The sequence below is a fragment of the Ranitomeya imitator genome, chromosome 5 (genome assembly GCF_032444005.1).
Source record: "Ranitomeya imitator isolate aRanImi1 chromosome 5, aRanImi1.pri, whole genome shotgun sequence".
Classification (NCBI taxonomy): Eukaryota; Metazoa; Chordata; class Amphibia; order Anura; family Dendrobatidae; genus Ranitomeya; species Ranitomeya imitator.
This window is the reverse complement of record NC_091286.1, coordinates 90,629,670-90,648,842: the sequence shown is the minus strand read 5'-3', so window position 1 is coordinate 90,648,842 and position 19,173 is coordinate 90,629,670. Positions and strand designations below refer to the sequence as shown.

The window sequence follows — 19,173 nt, the reverse complement described above, 5'->3', positions numbered from 1 at the left end:
GAGAAATTAGACCACAAAAGTTGTTGTGCAATTTCTCCTGAGTACGTCGATACCCAATATGTGGGGGTAAACCACTGTTTGGGCGCACCGCAGAGCTTGGAAGAGAAAGTGCCGTTTTACTTTTTCAATGTAGAATTGGCTGGAATTGAGATCGGACGCCATGTCGCGTTTGGAGAGCCCCTGATGTGCCTAAACAGTAGAAATCCCCCACAAGTGACCCCATTTTGGAAACTAGACCCCCCATGGAACTTATCTAGATGTGTGGTGAGAACCTTGAATGCCCAAGTGCTTCACAGAAGTTTATAATGCAGAGCCGTGAAAATAAAAAATATTTTTTTTTTCCACAAAAAAGATTTTTTAGCCACCAAATTTTTATTTTCACAAGGGTAACAAGAGAAACTGGACCCCAAAAGTTGTTGTCCAATTTGTCCTGAGTATGCTGGTACCCCATATGTGGGGGTAAACCACTGTTTGGGCGCACGGCAGAGCTCGGAAGGGAAGGAGCGCCTTTTTGGAATGCAGACTTTGATAGAATGGTCTGTGGGCATTATGTTGCGATTGCAGAGCCCCTGATGTACCTAAACTGTAGTAACCCCCCACAAGTGACCCCATTTTGGAAACTAGACCCCCCAAGGAACTTATCTAGATGTGTGGTGAGAACTTTGAATGCCCAAGTGCTTCACAGAAGTTTAGAATGCAGAGTCGTGAAAATAAAAAATATTTTTTTTTCACAAAAAAGATTTTGTAGCCCCCAAATTTTTATTTTCACAAGGGTAACAAGAGAAATTGGACCCCAGAAGTTGTTGTCCAATTTATCCCGAGTACGCTGATGCCCCATATGTGGGGGTAACCCACTGTTTGGGCGCACGGCAGAGCTCAGAAGGGAGAGAGCACCATTTGACTTTTTGAGCGCAAAATTGGCTGTCGTGTTTGGAGACCCCCTGATGTACCTAAACAGTGGAAACCCCCCAATTCTAGCTCCAACCCTAACCCCAACACACCCCTAACCCTAATCCCAACCTCATCCATAATCCTAATCACTAACCCTAACCATAATCACAACCCTTACCCCAAGTCAACCCTAACCATAACCCTAATCAAAACCCTAAATCCAACACACCCCTAATCCTAATCTCAACCCTAACCTCAAACCTAACCCTAATCCCAATACACCCCTAATCACAACCCTAACCTTAACCCTAATCCCAAACCTAACCCTAATCCCAAGCGTAACCCTAATGCCAACCCTAACCCTAATACGAACCCTAATCCAAACCCTAACCCTAATCCCAGCTCTAACCCTAACTTTAGCCCCAACCCTAGCCCTAACTTTAGCCCCAACCCTAACCCTAGGGCTACTTTCACACTTGCGTCGTTTGGCATTCCGTCGCAATCCGTCGTTTTGGACAAGAAACGGATCCTGCAAATGTGCCCGCAGGATGCGTTTTTTGCCCATAGACTTGTATTGCCGACGGATCGTGACGGATGGCCACACGTCGCGTCCGTCGTGCACTGGATCAGTTGTGTTTTGGCGGAGCGTCGGCACAAAAAACGTTCAATGAAACGTTTTTTTGTACGTCGCATCCGCCATTTCTGACCGCGCATGTGTGGCCTAACTCCGCCCCCTCCTCCCCAGGACATAGATTGGGCAGCGGATGTGTTGAAAAACTACAGCTGCTGCCCACGTTGTGCACAATTTTCACAACGTGCGTCGGTATGTCGGGCCGACGCATTGCGACGGCCCCGTACCGACGTAAGTGTGAAAGAAGCCTAACCCTAAGTTTAGCCCCAACCCTAACCCTAAATTTAGCCCCAACCCTAACCCTAAATTTAGCCCCAACCCTAGCCCTACCCCTAACCTAACCCTACCCCTAACCTAACCCTAACCTAACCCTACCCCTAACCCTACCCTAACCCTACCCCTAACCCTACCCCTAACCTAACCCTACCCCTAACCCTACCCCTAACCCTAATTTTAGCCCCAACTGCTGTTCTCCTGCCGGCCGGCAGATGGAGACAGATGGCGGGCGCACTGGGCATGCGTCCGCCATGTTCTGCTGCCGGCGGCCAGGAGGAGCAGCAAGAGGATCCAGGGACCTAGGTGAGTATGCTAGGGTCCCCGAATCCCCCTATTTCTCTGTCCTCTGATGTGCGATCACATCAGAGGACAGAGAATTACACTTTACTTTTTTTTTGCGGTCGCCGGTAAACAGTTAATTACCGGCGATCGCAAAACAGGGGTCGGTAATACCGACCCCGATCGTGCTCTTTGGGGTCTCGGCTACCCCCGGCAGCCGAGACCCCAAAGATTCTCCCGGTGCCGGCCGGCGGGCGCACTGCGCATGCGCCCGCCATTTTGAAGATGGCGGCGCCCACCGGGAGACACGAGGAGCATCGGGGGAGCTAGGTGAGTATTGGGGGGCCACCTGGGACCCCTTTTCTCTGTCCTCCGATGTGCGATCACATCGGAGGACAGAGAAATTAAAAAGAGATCGCTTTTTTTTTTTTTTTTGCGATCGCCGGTAAACGGTTAATTACCGGCGATCGCAAATGCGGGGTGGGTTAAAAACCCCCCGAATCATGTTCTCTGGGGTCTCGGCTACCCTCGGCAGCCGAGACCCCGGAGAAAATCGGCCTCTGGGGGGCGCTATGGACTTTTTCCACAGCGCCGTTAATTAACGGCGCTGTGGTTTAAGTACCCTTAGCGGCCGCCGTTAAAAGGCGTATCGGCGGTCGCTAAGGGGTTAAGATTATTCTACTTGTTTTTATTATGTATACCCCTCCTTACATATATAGCGCCATGGAATAAATGGCGCTATAGCAATAAATAATAATTTGCCCAGCAATGGCTTTCTTCTAGCGACTCCAACATGCAGCCCATTTTTCTTCAAGTGCCTCCTTATTGTGCATCTTGAGGTAGCGACACCGCTAGTTTTCAGAGAGTCCTGTATTTCAGCTGATGTTATTTGTGGGTTTTTCTTTGCATCCCAAACAATTTTCCTGACAGTTGTGGATGACATTTTTGTTGATCTACCGGATCGTAGCTTTGTTTTTACAGTGCCCCTGATTTTCCATTTATTAATCACAGTTTGAGCGCTGCTGACTGGCATTACCAATTCTTTGGATATCTTTTTGTACCCCTTTCCTGTTTCATACAGTTCAACGACCTTTACCTGTAGTTCTGTTGACAATTCTTTTGCTTTCCCCATTACTCACAATCCAGAAAAGTCAGTGGCTGCATGAAAGATGCAAGAGCGGATCCCAGAAACTCACTCAGCTTTTATGCACACAAACTGATTACAAGCAAACAGGTCACAGGTGAGGATGTTACCTTTAGTAGCCAATCAAACCCATTTGTGTCAACTTCTGTGCATGTTATCAGGCCAAAACCACCAGGGTATGTAAACTTTTGATCAGTGTCATTTGGATGTTTTGGGATGCATTTATGATTTAAAAAAGAGAAAATACAGTAATTTGACAATAAATGGCTTCACCCAACCACTAACCATGAGTGGAGAAAGTTTTTGTGTTATCATTCATATTCTCTGAAAAAAGGCCACGAAAGTAAGCATTCTGCCGGGGTATGCAAACTTTTGAGCACAACTGTAGTCATCCTATTATAACGGTTAGATTTGGGGTCCCAACACCCATGGATCCCACAGTCCCAGAAGAACACAGAGTGAGAGAGACAGAGTGAGGCACTGCATATAGAAGAACATATATTATAGTAAATCTGAATGGGTTACATACCATGACAATTTCCAGGGCAGGAAGAATTCCTAAATTTGCCAAAGTCTTAAAAAAAGCATCTCTATTTTGAGGCTGTAATGTCTGTGAAAATGCACAGAATTCCTTAAAAAAATTTACCTGCAAAAAAAAAAAAAAAAAAAAAATACAAGTTTATATGGAGAGGATTAGGTGTTCTTAAGGTGGATTATATCTGTAAAGAGAAAGAACCTAACAGCTGCCTTCAGTCCTTCTATTCCCCCCAGATCCACCACTGACGCACGGACAGTCTCTCTGGTGTTAGGCGGGCACGGTCAGGTGCTGACTGCTTGCGATCAGGGGCCTACGTGCTCACTTGCCTCGTCACTGGAATAACGGCCTCCATTGCTGAGCGGCGATGCCGGTAGTAAGGCAAGCGAGTCGCTGAAGCTGATTGGAAGCAGTCTTTACAAGCACACTACTAATAGAAGTACAGTGCAACTGTGGAGGGGAGGAAATATACATAGTTTTTCTTTAATGCCACATTCACACGGTCAGTATTTTACATTGGTATTTGTAAGTCAAAACCAGGAGTGTAACAATCAGAGAAGTGGAATAGAAACACGTCACCACTTCTGCATTTATCACCCACTTTTGATTTTGACTTACAGAGACTTATGTAAAAACAGCCAAATACTCACCGTGTGACCATGGCCTTACAGCGACACTTCCCTTTGCCCCGTTGATGGATACAAACCAGCAGCTCTGTTACCATTTGAGAAGAGGCAGAGCCTAAACTGACACTAGTGTTCAATAGAATTACTGTCGGTAAGTGGCTACCCCGTGGCCACCCCTTTACACCCACCCCCCACCTAGCCGCTCCGGTCACAGGCTGCTCGTTTCGGCATGAAGGACCTTAGACTTAGGACATCCCTTACCAGTTCCCGTCTTTTATCCTCATCTGTGGCTTCATCCGTCAACTGTGCAAAAACTTCTGACAAAAACTTTTCATCTTCCTGCAGTGAAGGAATAACGTCAAGACTGTAGTTACCGATTCTCACTTCTCCAAAACACACAACAATAAGATTAAAAGGGCTAGATACAGAAAAGAATGGATACGGTCAGGAAAATGCCGCTATTTTTCCAGGGAAATCTGTGCTGCATTCACCCACGGAGTAAAGGGTAATTCTGCGCTCCACTCATGATGCGTTTTTATAGCAATTAAAGGGGTTCCCAGATGAACACAGGGTCTCCCCCGTCTTCAGGATGGAGAACAGGCTCCATCCTGCAATAATCTAAGTGTTGGGGACTTGGGTTATAGGGATACTCTGATATTTTGTTATTATTGTACGTAAAAAACATAGAAAAAGAACTAGGAAAAAAAAAAAAAGAAGTTAATATTGCAGCAATTCTTGAAAGCAAACTGTACTTATACTTCTATTCAGCTGGTTTTTTTCACCTTATGGCCATTATTTTTACGCCCAAAATTCTGTTCTCTCCACATGCAAGGAGACTGTCCCAATATCAAGACATCCGTGCACCAAGTAACTGAAAAGGTTTGGCCCTCGATCGTCTAGAGACTGACTATTCATTTTCCCCACTGGCAGATATTTTCCAATAGTAGAGTGCAAGTTTTTTGTTTTTGTATTTTATTCCCCGAAAAATCCCTTTAAAGATCAGGTGCCCACGATCTGGAACTAGCAGCGCTTTGGACACATTCAGTCTGATGCATAGCAGCTAAAGTAAGTGTTACGATGGCACAATAGCACTGACCATGTCACGCATCATACACAAACACCCCGCAACATGTAAAATGTTAGTAAGAAGGTGAAGGAGTTAATTACCCATAAGTGTCCGAAATGACCCGTCTGGATCCTGGATTAGTACCCCAACGCGCGTTTCACGTTCGTGTATCACCGCTTCCTCAGGGGGGTGATACTCCACCTTCTTACTAACATTTTACATGTTGCGGGGTGTTTGTGTATGATGCGTGACATGGTCAGTGCTATTGTGCCATCGTAACACTTACTTTAGCTGCTATGCATCAGACCTAATTGCACTTATGCAGAGGTTATAAGTACTTGCTGCCGCAACATTCAATGTACTATTGTCCCGTCCTGTGAACCTGTAGCACTGGTTGCACTTACGGATATACTCACAATTTACTGTTTATAAAATGGTTTTCTACTATATATGATGTGTTTTTAGGTGAAAATTGAATTTTCAATAAATATGTTTCAATGTTACCCTTTTGGCCAGTTTTGGACTCTCGTTTCTCCGATATCAGTTATTATCAGAGTCCATGTACTTTTTAGTGGAAGGATGTGACCTGCAGTTGCAGCGACTATGACTGGAAGACACCACTTGGTAATTTTTTAGTCCATGACTATTATGAAGATGTGTCGAGAAGTAATAACACCACTATATTAGTGAGGAATCAATAAAGCTGTATCTCTCTCATTTTCGTGCACCCCCAAGAGTGTAACCTGGGTTGGTGATAGGGAAGTGTAAGCCACTGAGAAGCTAAGAGATGACAGCTGACAATTCCCGAAATATAGTAAATCGTAATAACGGTCCTAGGAGCGCTGGAAATGAGACCAAAACAAGGATTTTAGTGTTGAACCACAACGCGTTTCACCGGTAAACAGTCTTCATCAGGTGGAAGTTTTCCACCTGATGAAAACTTCCACTTGATGAAGACGGTTTAACCGTTGAAACACGTTGTGGTTCAACACTAAAATCCTTGTTTTGGTCTCATTTCCAGCGCTCCTAGGACCGTTATTACTATTTACTGCATTTTGTATCCTCCTAGAAGGTTAACGGCTGGAGCTGCGGTGGACCTTTTGCTTTCAATTCTAACTGTGATCCTCACAGCGCTCCCTAGTGACCGCTTTCTTTTCCCTTGAATTTCAACTCCCGAAATATCAGAGACTTTGACAGCAACGTTCCTTCCCATTACCCAAGACACGGCAAGCTCAGAGTTCTTGTATACTCACGTGGGAGACACTATAGAGACAGGTGGAGGCCATCCTGGGTGCGGGTTAGTATTGGTGACATCTAGATAGAGGGGAAATCCAACTTCTGGGACCCCAGAAAAATTCAAACACTGGTTAGGAAGCGCTTGGCTTAGTGGTTTCCCCTTCACATTATGTGAATGAGGTTGCCTGCAGTTTTTAAAGCTTTAGATGGGAACCCAGCGCCCCAAAGTTGCCGGCCCCCTCTGCTAGGATCAGCACTATGAGCTGACCACTGAGGGACTCTACTTATGATTTTTTAATACTTTGAGGCTCATGCATGGGTGAGGCGGTAGGAAGGAGTGTACATTGTATTCATTACTGGACACGCCGCCTGCCCAGTAATTGCAGCAATCAGGTTACATAATCCCTGGATGTCCGCAGGCTTTGTTTGTCACATTCTTCTCTCACCTTACAAAACCTCGTACACAGTACACTGATCGTGACTATAAAACTTTTCATGACTACTTGCAAAAGAATAGAAAAACCCACACAACTGCATACCGTACAGTAGCGGAGGCAGTTCACTCATGGCCGTACTGACCTGATGGAACGCCGCAAGGAGCGAAGATTTTATAACGTTGCATTAGTCCGGGGTTAGTTTTCTTATTTTAGTCTTGTCACTGGCCTCACTAATATATACAAGTCAGCAAGTATCACCTTATGAAGTTGCTCCTTTCTATCTGAAAGCTCATGGTATCCTTCTCATGTGGGCCATGTGATGAAGTGGTGGCCTCCCCTGGGAATTACACACCTTTATGTTCCCTCAGGCACCAGAACTGCCTGTATAATGACGATGATTGGACGGTATGCACTGAACTCCATCTCGGGGTTGGGTGCGCATTGCTGATGATGATTGCACAGCTACTGCAAGTTACCGTGTAGCAGAAAACAGTTCTGTCTCCTGCCCGTATACTTAGAGCCCAGTAGCTTATTTGGGAGAGATTGTGCAAACTCTGGCTGCCCGTATGATGCATCACTGGCCAGATAAACCAGAAGAAAAAAAAAAAAAATACACAAAATATCCTTATTCATGATGGTTTTGCGGCATCTGTGCTGCGACTTCTTGTTCAGTTTTCACTACTGTACATTTCCCAATTGAGAGTTCTTCTAAGAGGAACAAACACTTTTTTGAGGCGCAATCTTAAATGAATGCTCTGTTCTAATGGTCCATACCGAATAATTTTGGGATGTTTAAAATAGTTATGTGTAGAATTTGCAGTGGATTTGGAGATCTCCGCCTTGACAATGGGGTTATCTATAGACCAGAGTGTAGAAATGCTCTTAACAAGCTGCTGTTCTTTGTCCTATATGGATGGCCATTCATGCCCGCTTGGCAGCAGCTTCACCCTGAGAATAGTCCTTTGTGGGACAGCAATATCTTCGGCTGCTTTCACACATCAGTTTTTTGCCATCAGTCATCCGCCATCCGGCGAAAAACGGATGAAACGTGAGGCAATCCATCGCCAATACAAGTCTATGAGAAAAAAACGGGTCTGGCAGCAACTTTTGCTGGATCCGTTATTTTGTTTTTCAAAATTAGCCGGATTGTGACTGACGGCAAAAAACTGATGTGTGAAAGGGGCCTTACTAAAAACTGTGGTGGTGTTTGCAATAAATAAGATGTTGTCCAGTGAAAACAAGTTATCACCTCCTCACAGCCAGGATAGATACCTTGCTGATCGGTGGGTGACCCGGACCGATCAGCAGACAGGAGATACCCAATCACCGCTCCATTCACCATCAATGAGGGCAGAAAAGCCAAATGCAGCACTCGGCAGACCCACAGAGTGAACCTAGCAGTGGACGAGCGCGTGTATGTGCGCTCCACTCTACTGGGATACAAGTCTTCAGGTTCTTCATATTTCAGCTGGGGCTGCAAGTGTCTCTAACATTGCTACATCACATCTAAATAGTCTATGCGTTGACGTCTTGACTTTAAAAAAATACATATCTAAAAAGAGTCATGTGACTGCAATTTGTTGGCTAGAGCTACCGTGCAATCAAGATATTCTCCCACCTTTACCAACCACTAGAATCGTACAAAACAAAAAACACCGTTACTGATAATGACTGCTAAACATCTGTTCCCAAAGGCACTGCAAGTTCAAGAGGCCTTGGGGCATCACTGATGAAATGACAGAGGCCTGGAACTAGCAGTGATCCAGTGAGAAACATACAAAATAAGACAAGATGAGGTGGGAGGTGCGCGCGGTCTCCATGCATAGGGACATTACTTACTTGCAGCATGCTGACTATCTCCACTTTGTTGAAGAAAATGAAAGACGTAAGCGTAGAGAGAAAATTATCTTCAAAGACTGATGGCGTGGGCAAGATGACATCTTGAATGTACTGTACCCTGTATGTTTGGTGAATCTTTTGCCTAAGTTCGGAGTCTGTTATGGGGATTACTTCCTTGAACTTTGCCGTTTTGGTCAGGAACTCCCGATGTCTCTTTGGCTGGGCCAAGGCTGGGTCGTACTCTAAGCAGCCCACAACATCCATAATACACTCGTCCGAAAACATCACCTCAAACAGAGTCGCTTTATTGAGAAACAAGATCCCCCGGATAATTTCATACAAGTGATGCAAACCTTCGGCATTATCCAGATTCTCGCAGGTTTGGAAGAGCTGCAGCAGTTTCTTTATATAGCCCTCATTTTCCAGGGCGAGTGCGAGCTTCTCTCTACGGATGGGTGATGATAGGACTGAGGTAACAAGGTCAGCAATCTCTTCAAGTTTACCGAGTTCACAAGTGGGAAGATCAATCAAGCTGCTTGTGTCAGGCATCTCCTCAAAGCGTTCCTCCTCCGATTCATCAATGGGGTCTTGTGTGACTTCCACAGAGGGATCTTTTCCTTGGACCTATAAATATATAAAACCATACCAGTCTCAATATGGGGAGACAACTAGCAGAAGTGACTGAACAGTGTTTACACAGGGCCCACTGACTTGTGAGGTCTGTGTAATGCAAGGCAGATTGGGCAGCAGAGGCAAGCTTCTAACCATGGACAATAACGGAGAATCCCGCTACTAGGAGCCCAACGATGGAAAACAGCGAAAAACTGCACACAAACGTGACATTTTACAGCCAATTATAGTGCTTTAGTTACATTGTTTTAGGCATCTAAGGATTAAGGTTTCTCCTTGTGGAGAGTGACATGCCACGTCTAGCATGCCAGTATGAGGAGACTTAAATGCCTTGCATGCTCCTCTGGGAAATTTAATATGCAAATTGCCTCTTCAAAGAGAAGAGGAAGAGGACTTAAAACTCGTGCGCCACGCTATTGGAAGTAGCAATCCTACAAGTCAATATTGACCCGTTAAGAAGCCTTGCAATTAGTGATGAGCGAATATACTCGTTACTCGAGATTTCCCGAGCATGCGCGGGGGTCCTCCGACTTTTTTTTTAGTGCTCGGAGATTTAGTTTTCCTCACCTCAGCTGAATGATTTACAGCTATTAGCAAGCTTGATTATATGTGGGGATTCCCTAGCAACCAGGCAACCTCCACATGTACGTATGCTGGCTAACAGATGTAAATCATTCAGCTGCAGCGATGAAAACTAAATCTCCAAAACTAAAAAAATACTCGGAGGACACCTGAGCGTGCTCGGGAAATCTCGAGTAACGAGTATATTCGCTCATCACTACTTGCAATATGACTTAGGATAAAAGCCAAAAATAGGTGGCACCAGAGTTCAAAGTTCTCTTCCTCTCTGAAGAAACAATTTGCATTGTTTTACGTAGACTTCAAAACTGTACGGCCCAGACATCAATAAAGTCACCCGATTTATGGCAACAACAGAGGTTGGTGCAGATTCGGGCCACACTGCAGCTTCTAAGTCCCACAAATATCTCTGCTGTATCCATAATACTTCACACAAATCAACCTGAGCATGATTATTATTCTTTAAACTTCCTTAGTTGTAAGTGACCTAGAAAAGCCCCAAGTCTGTGTTGGTCTCCAATTACTTATGCTGGAATACAAAGGTCAAACCAGAGGAGATGAACAGAAAGCGACCAAAATAAATATATATAAAAAGAAAAAAAAAAATACAAGACTGACACACGACATTACCTGACAAATCTTTTCCCATATTTCATCACAGCCGGCTTTTTCTTGAAAGCTGAGAGCCAAGTCATAGTTTTCTGCTTCAGACCAAACTATCAATGTATCCTAGGAATACAAAAGAACATCACAGCTACAACAAAACTGTATTATACAAGTACGCATATATTACACACACAAAAAATAAATAAATCACTACAATTTATTTCTTGATAAGTGGAGCTATACTGACAAAGGTCAACGCGACCGAAACATTTCTATGGATTGCCTGCACTTATTAAGACACTTTCACATACTATTTTTATTTTGGAGTGCCAAGTTATCTACATTTTACTCGATATGATCCTACTTAGGCACCAACAGTAGGCTTGCCCTGTTTACCTTAAAGGGAACCTGTCCGCAGGATTGTGCACAGTAACCTACACGCAGTGTCAGGCCGGCGCCGTTATGCTGATTACAATGACACCTTGGGTTACGAAATCCATCTTGTGGTTGTTGTTTAATCTTAATGCTGCAGAGAAACACCAACAATAGGCCCATGGCCTCCTTCCCTAGTGCATTAACCCCTTCACCCCCGGAGCTTTTTCCGTTTTTTCATTTTTCCCCAGAGCCATAACTTTTTATTTTTCCGTCAATATGGCCATGTGTGGGCTTATTTTTTGCAGGACGAGACGTACTTTTGAACGACATCATTGGTTTTACCATGCCGTGTAATAGAAAACGGGGAAAAAATTCCAAGTGTGATGAAATTGCAAAAAAAGTGCAATATCACACTTGTTTTGGCTTTTTTGCTAGGTTCACCAAATGCTAAAACTGACCTGACATTATGATTTTCCAGGTCATTACGAGTTCATAGACACCTAACATGTCTAGGTTATTTTTTATCTAAGTGGTGAAAAAAAAATTCCAAAGTTTGCTTTAAAAAAAAAAAAAACAAACAAAAAAAACTTGTGCGATTTTCTGATACCCGTAGCGTCTCCAATTTTCGTGATCTGGGGTCATGTGAGGGCTTATTTTTTGTGTGCCGAGCTGACGTTTAATGATACCATTTTGGTGCAGATACGTTCTTTTGATCGCCCGTTATTGCATTTTAATGCAATGTTGCGGCGACCAAAAAAACTTAATTTTGGCGTTTTGATTTTCTTTTTTCGCTACGCCATTTAGCGATCAGGTTAATCCTTTGTTTTTATTGATAGATCGGGCGAGTCTGAACGCGGCGATACCAAATATGTGTATGTTTGATTTTTTTTTATTGTTTTATTTTGATTGGGGCGAAAGGGGGGTGATTTGAACTTTTAGATATTTTTTATTTTTTTTATATATTTAAAACACTTTATTTTTTAATTTTGGCATGCTTCAATAGCCTCCATAGGAGGCTAGAAGCATGCACTACACGATCGGCTCTGCTACATAGAGGTGAAGTACAGATCACCTCTATGTGGCAGAAAGGCAGGTGTACTTTGAACGCCGACCACAGGGTGGCGATCAAAGCAATCGGCCATCAACAACCATAGAGGTCTCAAGGAGACCTCTGGTTGTTATGGCAATGCACCGCTGACTCCCGATCATGTGACGGGGGTCAGCGGTGCGAGTACTTACGGCCGCGCTAGTTAAATGCCGCTGTCAGCGCTTGACGGCAGCATTTAACTAGTTAATGGGCGCGAGCGGATCGCAATTCCGCTCGCGCTCATTGCGCACACATGTCAGCTGTACAAAACAGCTGACATGTCGCGGCTTTGAGGTGGGCTCACCGCCGGAGCCCACCTCAAAGCGGGGGATCTGCCAGCTGACGTACTATTCTGTCAGCTAGCAGAAAGGGGTTAATGTTGACCCTTCCACTTCTTTACACTGACAGACGTTTTAATTAGAAGCAAACGGGTTTCGCCTAGTTTGACATCTAAACAGTCTTATGGCCCTGCAGTCCAAAAAATACAACCCCATTTTTACTGACTAAAAGGTTAAAAAAGGATTTCCAGCAATCCCAGTGACTGTGCCCTGCGTGCAGACACCGGTACTCACCTGCTGCTTCTGATACGCAGTATTCGGATTTATCTTCGACTCTAAAAGCAACGAACCTGAGTAGGAAGAGACAAAAAAAAAAAAAAGATAAGAACAAAGCAAAATTGTAACTTCAGCCCACCATCTTCTATATCAATTTATATTTTATATTACCATTCAGACCTTACAATGGTATTAAAAAAAAAAAAAGTTTCTGCGGTTCGGTTCTTGGCCCATATTCCTACATAGATAGCGCAAGAGCAGCACATTTTCTAACAATGATTCGTTTGCAGAGGAAAATAAACTGTTGAATATTAGTGTTGTGATTCAAATTGGTCCAAATCTCATTCTCAATCTGCAGGGAAAGGAAACGGACCCATGTTGCAGATTTCAGTTATGCCGAATGTCAAGGCAGATGTCGGTGCAAGTCCCCCCTGTCAAGTATATAGGTGCAAAATATGCTCCTCAGATATGGCATGTGCTATTCCAAGTGTGTCAGCTCCCCTGACCCACAGCATTTTATTGACCACCTCCCCATTGACAAATGAAGACATTTATAAATTTGGCTCAAAAATTGCATCAGCTGCTTCATTAAAGGGAACCTGTCACCCCGATTTTTCGATAGGAGATACAAATATGGTTCAATAGGGCCTGAGCTCAGCTTTACATCAGTACCTTTCATATCCCCCGATTCCCCACCTTTGCTGCCAAAATACCTTAGTAATCTCTCAATTTTCGTATGTCAATCCCCCCGGTCCGATGGGCGGGGCCTAATTGCGGATTCTTCCCACCTCCGACTATGCTCTACGAATTTTCTTTCCTGCTTTGGCGTTGTTTTCTGCGCCTGCGCATTCCAGCGGCATCTTGTGCGTGCGCAGTATGTTTTGCCCAACAGTGGGCAAAGCATACAACTCATTATTGCACATGCGCCGGCATTTTCCTTGACGTTCTGTGCCCCAGAATTCTTTCTATGCTTCCGGGCCACAGAGCATAGGGTCAAAAGCCGGCGCATGCGCAATAGTGATTTCATGATTTGCCCACAGTTGGTTAAAGCATAGTGCGCAGGCGCGAGATGCTAATTCAATGCGCAACCGCAGAAACTATTCACAGATCTAGTTACGTCTGACACGCTGAGGAGCGACATTTATTAGGCCCCGCCCATTGGACCGGGGTGATTGACATACGAAAACGGAGAGGTTCTAAGGAATTTTGGCAGCAAAGGTGGGGAATCGAGGGAAATGAAAAGTACTGATGTAAGGCTGAGCTCAGGCCCTATTGAACCATATTTTTATCTCATATCGAAAAAACGGGGTGACAGATCCCCTTTAAATCTTATGGGGGGGGGGAACTCAACAAGTATTCTTTCCCTGCAGTCAAATGTGCCACGATGAGCCCCTTATATCTTACCAATCCTATATTTGGAAAGGAACAGAAATGGGATGAAAGAAACGGTGACTGACTGATTGTCCTATACAGAGTTTACTAATCAGTAGCCACGGACACAGATCTGCATAGGCGCTCCTCCTACAGACCTTTATACAAAGCGCTCGCCATAAGAAAGTTTATGAACTAAAGAGTAAAGATTTTACAGAGGATAAGTGTAGAATGTTGAAAAAAAAATTGCCCAATCCAAGGCAATTACAGCAGAAGGGAGTGGTGTAACTATATCCTCACATTTTCCCCACGCGGCCTATCATGGGCTCTATTAGCCAGAGGTTACTAGAAGCGGCAACAAAACGACCAGCAATTCCTGAGTAACAATAGCCGATTACCAGAATCTAAGTAGCCGGACGACAGTGAACGCCAGCCATCACCCCGTTACAAGCTCAATAGGCGGACACCACCACTATAGACTCAACATTCAAAGTAGAACACAAAGAATAGTCGGGGAACTTAAAGAAGTTGTCCACTACAATAACTTTTTTTTTTTTTTCATAAATCTTGCTATTATGTGCCACTGAAAACATCCACTGTGTTTATTTTAGCAATATTACCTTTTATCATGCTGTAGCAGCACATCTTCAGTGCTGGATTCAGCTCTCATGGGGTTAATTGACAACTTCCTTTCTCCTGACTTTTTGTGCTCTAATACTACAAGTTCCATGATGCATTGCACTGCCACTAAGCCCGAACCTACCACACCCACTCAAACACCCCCAAACCCCTCCCTCCTCCATCTTCAAGAAGATTTGTGATGTCATTTCTGTCCAACCTTCTCTTTTACATTTGTCCAACCCACACACCATTACACACACAGATAGATGGATAGATAGATAGATATGGGATGGATAGATAAATACAGATATATCTATATATCTATTTCCATAGATATGCTCATATCCATGTTTCTAAACCCCTTCACCCCTGGAGCTTTTTTCGTTTATCGCTCCCCTTCTTTCCAGAGCCATAATTTTTCCGTCAATATGGCCATGTGAGGGCTTATCTTTTGCGGGACAAGTTCTACTTTTGAACGACACCATTGGTTTTACCATGTCGTGTAACAGAAAATGTGAAAAAAATTCAAAGTGCGATGAAATTGCAAAAAAGTGCAATCCCACACTTGTTTTTTGATTGGCTTTTTTGCTAGGTTCACTAAATGCTAAGGCTGTGTGCACACGTTGCGGATTTGATTGCAGATCAGCAGCGGTTTTTTGCCGCACAGAATTGCATCAAATCCGCAGTGTAGTGCACAACCAATGTAAGTCTATGGGAGCCGCAGACCTGTTGTGCACATGTCACTTTTGTGCCGAACTGCAGCGTTTCTGCACCTTAGACTTGCATTGAGTCGGGCACATCCGCAGCAAAACCGCAGATGTAAAAAAGATCTGCATCTGTGCTGGGGATGTGGGTCCGAGAAACGCTGCAGTTTGGGAGGAGGGAAGTGTGTGGGCAGAGGGTGGGCAGTGACTGTGTGCGGGTGGGGTCTGTGGGCTGCTCGGATGTGCGCCGGGCTGTGTGAGGGGCGTCTTTTGGGGTGTGTGTGTGTGCAGGCATCATCCGATGGGACTACAAGTACGCAGCATCCAATGTGCAGCTATTTCGGATGTAATCCGGACAGTTGACACGCACCCTACACTATCCATACATCTATCAATAGATACATATATCCAGATATATTTATAGATATATGAATAGATAGATGTATGCATCTATAGATCTATCTATATGTAGATCTGGCTATTTCATCTATCATCTATCTGTGTGTGTAATGGAGTGTGGGTTGGACAAATGTAAAAGAGGAGGTTGGACAATAATGACATCACAAATCTTTCTTTTCTTTCTTTTTTGTTCAATAATACATCTTTATTTAGCTTTCAAAAACGCATAAAAACCACGCAAAAAACGCACCAAAAAACGAATTAAAAAATGCATCGAAACCGCCCAAAAACAGAACCAAAAACGCATCAAAACTGCATCAAAAAACACAGCTGTGTTTTCTGCCAGGAGATGCAGATTGTGTAGAAAATTCTGCACCCAAATCTGCAACGTGTGCATACAGTATAAAACTGACCTGCCATTATGATTCTCCAGGTCATTACGAGTTCATAGACACCAAAAATGTCTAGGTTTTTTTTAATCTAAGTGGTGAAAAAAAATTCCAAACTTTGCTAAAAAAAAAATAAATAAAATTGCGCCATTTTCCGATACCTGTAGCATCTATATTTTCTGAGATATCGGGTTGGGTGAGGGCTTATATTCTGCATGCTGAGCTGACGTTTTTACTGATACCACTTTTATGCAGATACGTTCTTTTGATCGCTCGTTATTACATTTTAATTCAATGTCGCGGCGACCAAAAAAATAAATTTTGGCTTTTTTTTTTCCTCGCTACGCCATTTAGCGATCATGTAAATTTTTTTTTAATTGAAAACAGCTGACATGTTGCGGCTTTGAAGTGGGCTCACCGCCGAAGCCCCCCGCAAAGATACTGCCAGCAGACGTACTATTCCGTCTGCTGGCAAAAAGGGGTTAATGAACAATGTTTCAGTAAAAAAAAAAAAAAAAATTATGAGAAAAAAAAAAATGGCGTGGGCTCACGCGCAATTTTCTGCGCCAGAGGGGGAAAGCCAACGGCCAGGGGCCAATATTTGTAGCTTGGGAAGGGAGTAATACCCATGGCCCCTCCCAGGCTATGATTATCAGCCCGCAGCTGCCTGCGCAGCCTTTACTGGCTATTAAAATAGGGGGACCCCCCAAAAAAAATTAAGTGGGGTTCCCTATATTTTATAGCCAGAAAGGCTATGCAGACAGCTGCAGGCTGATATTCATAGCCTAGAGAGGGGCCATGGATATTGCCTGCCCAAGCCCCCCCCCTCCCGGCTACAAATACCAGCCCGCAGCCGCCCCAGAAATTGCACAATAATTCCGTAATAAGAGGTTAATGTCACCTTGCTATTGTAAGGCGACATTAAGCCCGGTTAATAATGGAGAGGCGTCAATATGACGCCTATCCATTATAAATCCTATAGTAGTGAAAGGGTTAAAAAATAAAAAATAAAGACAGCCAGAAAAAAGTATTTTAATATTCTTAATTTAACCATACTCAATCACCTGCAAAAAATTAAAAAATAAACCGTATACTCACTTTCCGTCGTAGTCCAATTAATAACGAGTGTCCCACGACGATCTCCCCTATAGAACAGTGACATCGGGTGATGTCACTGCTCTATAGGACCTACAGTGACACACTGACAGGAGACAATGGCTCCTGCAGTGCATCACTGAGGTTACATCAGTTCAGGGTTTCACTTTATGGCAAAGCTGTGTGAGAATTTTCCCACACAGCAGTGCCAGAAGTGAGACTAGGGACTATTTTCTCAAAGAGGCGTAGGAATACATTGTGGAAGGATACCCTCCATCACTGTATTCCTGGAGCTCCTGGAGAGCGGTCGCATCAGCTGATGCTGCTGTTCTCCACGGGAGATCGTCGAGGGACACTCGTTTTAATTGGATTTCTGCGGATCAGGGAGCATATTGTTTGTTTATTTTAATATGTTTTTTACAGGTGACACTGGCTTCAGGGATCAAGGTGACAAGTGATGGTGAGTATGTACTCTATGTTATATGTATTGCATGTGTGTAATGTATGTCGCACGGTGCATGTATTTTGTATGTCCTGTGTGTGTCTAATGTATGTTGTATGTATGTTGTATGTATGTACTGTATATGTTTGGTTTTTTTTACATTCAACACATTAGCCGGATGATGGGACTAATACTGTCCCATCATTAGCTAATGTGTCACTCACTGTCACTGTAGCAGGCAGAGCCCGATGGGACTTGTAGTCCCATCGGATGATGCCTGAACAGAGACACACACCAATGATCCCCCCCGCCCGAAGCAGACCCACCGCACAAAGAAGACACACCACACAGCTCCGCAGACACCCCGCCCGCACACTCCAGCACCTTCTGCAGACCCACCGCCAGCAAATCCACGAATGGCGGATTCACAGCGCAGACCCGCCACCTGCTGGCCGGCCGCGCGGCCAGCAAACCCCAGCACATGAGCACGGCCAGCAAACCCCAGCCCTGCCCGCACGCAGATCCCAGCACAGCCCACAACCCAGTCACTCTTGATGAGTGACCGCTGTCTATGGAGGCTGGGACACGCCTGCTCACGACGTCACATCAATTTCTAGAGTCTGGAAATTGACGCGACGTCAGCGGAAATTAGCGGCGGCTCACAGGCGAAAACGGCAACATAGAAAATTCATTAGGGGCCCTGGGGGATACATTGGGGTTTAATTTAAAGTAGTGGACAACCCCTTTAAGGAAATCACAATTTATAAGCCTGTTACTGATGTGCAAATTATGAAAAATGATACTAACAAAATTTGCAAAACATCTCAATTTATTCAGCATTAGCGCCACATGCAGAAATCCCGGCACTTACAGCTGCTACAATCACATTATCAATGGTTGGGATGCGCTGAATGCACCTGGGCAAATCAAGATCTGCTGCTGGCAGCTCTCTTTGCAATGGCCAACCAGGAACATCCCAGATGTGCTCAATGATAGACAATCCCAGAGACGCTGCAGGCCATGATAGGCAGCTCACAGTAGCACCAGCAACATGCGGCCTGGTGTTGTCATGTTGAAAAACGGCTCCTGGGACACTAAAAACAGCCGCTCCCTGTTTCCACGATTGATACATTTTCTGTACTGCAAAAGTCAAATTGAATGTCACATACCAAGTCTAATAAGGCTACTTTCACACTGGCGTTTTTTGCCAGACGTCGCAATGTGTCGTTTATGGCAAAAAACGCATCCTGCAAAGTTGTTTGCAGGATGCGTTTTTGCCCCATAGATTAACATTAGCGACGCATTGCGACGCTTTGCCACACGTCGCAACCGTCGTGCGACGGTTGCGCCATGTTGTGGCA

The 19,173-nt window shown here is 44.4% G+C and overlaps 1 protein-coding gene across 4 annotated transcripts in view; it reads right to left on the bottom strand.

Annotated features, from left to right (window-relative positions):
- Positions 1-19,173, bottom strand: part of PPP4R3B (protein phosphatase 4 regulatory subunit 3B) — a 59,983-nt gene that overhangs the window by 23,415 nt on the left and 17,395 nt on the right. For all 4 annotated transcript variants that reach the window (XM_069768919.1, XM_069768921.1, XM_069768920.1 and 1 more), the window contains exons 2-6: positions 12,810-12,865; positions 10,800-10,898; positions 8,961-9,584; positions 4,644-4,721; positions 3,751-3,867 (exon numbers count right to left, since the gene is read on the bottom strand). In XM_069768919.1, coding sequence (XP_069625020.1) covers positions 3,751-3,867; positions 4,644-4,721; positions 8,961-9,584; positions 10,800-10,898; positions 12,810-12,865 — 974 coding nt within the window. The remainder of the gene's footprint in view (positions 1-3,750; positions 3,868-4,643; positions 4,722-8,960; positions 9,585-10,799; positions 10,899-12,809; positions 12,866-19,173) is intronic.